At 34.9% G+C, this 3,931-nt stretch overlaps 1 protein-coding gene across 1 annotated transcript; it reads right to left on the bottom strand.

The window, feature by feature from the left end:
- Positions 1-1,238: 1,238 nt before the first annotated feature.
- Positions 1,239-3,046, bottom strand: LOC109237954 (probable aquaporin PIP1-2). The gene is made up of 4 exons (XM_019404350.1): positions 2,614-3,046; positions 1,831-2,126; positions 1,598-1,738; positions 1,239-1,515 (listed from the first exon to the last, which is right to left on the bottom strand). Exons 1-4 carry the CDS (start codon positions 2,939-2,941, stop codon positions 1,423-1,425), a joined length of 858 nt encoding a protein of 285 aa, XP_019259895.1. The 5' UTR covers positions 2,942-3,046; the 3' UTR covers positions 1,239-1,422.
- Between the last annotated feature and the right edge of the window lie 885 nt (positions 3,047-3,931).

Below are 3,931 nucleotides of genomic sequence, written 5' to 3'. Positions count from 1 at the left end.
AGAGAGAGAGAGAGATTGGTTGATTTGTATGAAAGAGAGGTGATGATTTTAGGTACCAGTAGGTTTCTTACGGTGGGTAAGTCCAAAGACAGATGATGTTTTGTAATCCTTTGAAAAAGGAAGATTATCTAAAATGTAGGGGATTATGTGTAACTGATTCCAGTATTTAAGGTATGTTTCATTTCCTCCTTTTTATGGTTTTGTATAAAACTAGTAAATATAGGTATATAAAGTAATTAATAAGTAACCAAAATAAAAATAGTAAATAGGTTTCTATAATAGTATAACTAGGTAAAAATCCATTTTCCTAAATAGTTAAGTCTTCATCCAAAATATCAGGAGTTCTTGGGCTATTTGTGGGCCTGGATAATATTGACCTCCAGAAGGTCTCATTCTAACGAACTCAATATTTGGCTATATAGTAAATCTTTCCTTTTCCGAAATCATGTTGTACAAGTTTTTTCATGACCTCCCCATCCTGGAGGAACAAAAGAATGTCATCTATATAAATAGGAGTACTATTAAAAATAGGTTGAATTTTCAGGTCATGACTTGTTAAACAATTACGAGTTAATTTTGAGCTCACGTGGAACAACTGTCCTTTGTTAGGGATAATGACAGAAATAGAACACTTTAATGCCATTATTGATATTTTTAACCTCAGTGACAAAATGTTGGAAAAAAGACCCATAAGAATTTTAAAGTTTTCTCTTCATGATTTTTCTCAATCGCCAGAATTTTATAGCACTAGTTATAGCAATCATCAGGATTTTACCTAAATCCTGACGGATCACCAGAATTTCTCAGTATTATGGTTGAAATTAATGCTGAAAAATTCTGGTGATTGTCATAGTGTTTCAAAATTCTGGCAGTGGAAATTCTGGTGATCTTCAGAAAATTTCTTTTGTTTCATAGTTCTGGCAATCTTGCTGATATAAAGAAATTGACAGAATTTTGGTCCCGGGCTAAATTGTTACACAAATAGCCAGTCAAATTTAATGTTTACTTTTTCTAATCGGTATACAACAATTATACATTAATTATACATATATTATATATAAATTGTACATATATCATACATCTGCTGGCTATTTTTAGTTTAAGAAATTATGTGGGCAGCTATTTGGATTATTAAATCTTCAATAAATAAATAGGCGTGCTTATGGGAAACAATAATAATGATACTTTGGCCCATTTGCAAATTTTCTTTGGACAAATGAAATGAAAAGCGAAGGTCCTTTATAGATAATATGCCCCCATCAGATACATTCTCCCATTTAAGAAACTTACAAATACATAGATACAAGAAAGAAAACAAAAAGAAAAGAGGATCTAATGCAAAGGGGAAATGGGCAGAAATGAGGCTTTTGATCTTTAGCCAGATGACGATTAAGCTTGAGAAATCTGTGGTTAAAAGAGATTTCACTTGGGCTTAAATGGGATTGCCCTGATCACCACCTGGTGGTATAGAGCTGCTAGTGCTGCTCCAATAAATGGTCCAACCCAGAATATCCACTGCATCAAACACCATTCATCACAACAAGTCAGCAAAATTATTTAATGAAACTTAAAAAGGATGAATTAAGTAGATAATTACGTGGTCATCCCATGCGTGGTCTTGGTTGTAGATGATGGCTGCGCCAAGACTCCTAGCTGGGTTAATACCAGTTCCAGTGATTGGAATTGTGGCCAAGTGTACCAAGAACACCGCAAATCCAATAGGCAATGGTGCCAAAAGCTAAATCAAAACATAACCCAATTTCAACAATCAGTTTTAAGGCCACAAAACCTACTACTTTCTTTTACTGAATTAAGGCTATGAATACTTACAGGGACATGTGAATCCCTAGCACTACGCTTAGCATCAGTGGCAGAGAAAACAGTGTAAACAAGAACAAAAGTGCCAACGATCTCAGCACCAAGACCTGATCCCTTTGTGTAACCATGATTTACAACATTGGCACCACCACCCTTTGTTTGATAAAGAGTTTTGCCGAACCCTTTGACCACACCAGCACCACAGATAGCACCAAGACACTGCATCACCATGTAGAACACTGCCCTCGTCAACGACAATTTCCTTGCCAAGAACAGCCCAAAGGTCACTGCTGGATTTATGTGTCCTCCTGCAATATTTCCCACAACAAAAACCAATGGTTAGTTAGTAGTCCGCAACAGAGGCGGATGGAGCTAAACTCAGTATTTTCGAACATATGCATACAAATTATTACGGTAATTCAAAATTACATTACGTTTCATGTCTTAATTGTTGAACTCAATAGAATTAGATTTTGAATCCATCTATAGTCCCACAATATACTCAAACCACTAGATCTAACAAAATATTATCCCCTCTGTCTCAATTTATGTGAATGAATTCAGGATACGAGGGTCAAATCAATTAATTTTCAATTTGAATTTGTATATAAATTCTTCAATTTTTTAAAATAACAATTACAGTACATATTTGATATTATATGAAAAATCGTAATGGTTAAAAATTCAAAATATTTAAAGGGGCTTGAGACGATCAAAGTAAAAAATAAAAAATCTATATAGCAACACCTTCGCTTAAAATGAGACAAGTAAGAATATAGTTTTAGAAATGCGTACCAGAAATGCCAGCAGTACAGTAAACAAGGGCAAAAATCATGCCCCCAAAAGCCCAAGCAATGCCTTGAATACCAACAGTGGAGCATTTGGATTCAGACTTTGAAACACCCATCACTGTTAAGATAGTGATGTAAAGGAAGAGGAAAGTGGCCATGAACTCAGCAATTCCAGCACGATAGAATGACCAAGATGTCAATTCTCCTGCCTCAAACAGTGGCGCTGGTGGTGGCTCCGTATAATCCTTGTCACTCTGCGCTGCCGTCCCAATCGCTTGCCTCTCTGAATATTTGTTTGCTCCTAATCTTACATCTTCTTCTTTGTTCTCCATTTTTGTTTTCTCAATTCACAGCAAAATTTACTCAACTTGAGAAAGGATTTATGTTTGCCCGTTGATGGGAGTGAGTGAAGGGCTAAAGGTGTTTATATAGGAGTAGTACTATGCAATATTAGGTAGGCTAAAGGGGCCCCTACTGACATGCATTCATGATTTAATTTTCATTATCATTGTGACCGACCATTCATAATTCAGTGCTTCATATTATAATTACTTTTTGTGGAATTGAGCTGTTGTTTGTAAAGATTTTGTGGAGAGAGACGTTGGAGTTTTTGGCCATTGCGGTACTGTTGGTTTTTGTCCCTTTTATTCTTTTCCATGGTTAGAACCTAGCTGTCGCAAGGATGTCCATATGATGTACAACGTTTCTTTTTTGATAATGGACCATCGGCCACCGCCCAATTTAATTATGTGGTTGAAAATACAATTTTTTGCATAGTGGAAAAAGTACGGCTATTGCAATTTGTAAGTGTATGACTTAAGTAACCACCAGTTATTAAATTCATTTATAGCTTGGAATTCTCAAAGTTGAGTACAGAAAATAAACTAAATACACTCTAGGTTCTGGCAAAAAACAGAAATAGAGGAAAATTTATGACCAATAACGGCATCTTGTTTTCAATAATATTCATCAATCAGTAGATTATTCCCTCCGGTCCACAATAACTAACCAATTTATCTTGTGCACACCCATAAGAACATACTAAATTCTAGGTAAAAATAGTTAGTGTGACTAAACTACCCTTAATAAATATTGCAATATAATTTAATGTGAGGAGTGAAAGACTTTTTAGGGATACGTACATAAGGGTAATTTTGAAAGAACAAATTGAATTTTTTCTTGATTATATAAATTGATACTTATTGTAGATCAAAATAAAAAGATAAATTGGTCATCTATCGTGGACGGGATGGGAGTATAAGTTTAAACATTGCCAGATATGCTTCACTATAACCTAAGGATCGTTTGGTTATCAGATAAGG

The sequence above is a fragment of the Nicotiana attenuata genome, unplaced genomic scaffold, assembly GCF_001879085.1.
Source record: "Nicotiana attenuata strain UT unplaced genomic scaffold, NIATTr2, whole genome shotgun sequence".
Lineage (NCBI taxonomy): Eukaryota > Viridiplantae > Streptophyta > Magnoliopsida > Solanales > Solanaceae > Nicotiana > Nicotiana attenuata.
This window is presented reverse-complemented; position numbering and strand designations above follow the sequence as displayed.

Excerpts from the sequence above, each read along its gene's own strand:
- LOC109237954 (XM_019404350.1), bottom strand. The coding sequence starts at position 2,941 with ATGGAGAACAAAGAAGAAGATGTAAGATTAGGAGCAAACAAATATTCA. Across the intron at positions 2,127-2,613 it reads CTGTACTGCTGGCATTTCTG|GAGGACACATAAATCCAGCA; the intron begins GTACGCATTTCT and ends GAAATATTGCAG. Across the intron at positions 1,516-1,597 it reads ACCACGCATGGGATGACCAC|TGGATATTCTGGGTTGGACC; the intron begins GTAATTATCTAC and ends TGTTTGATGCAG.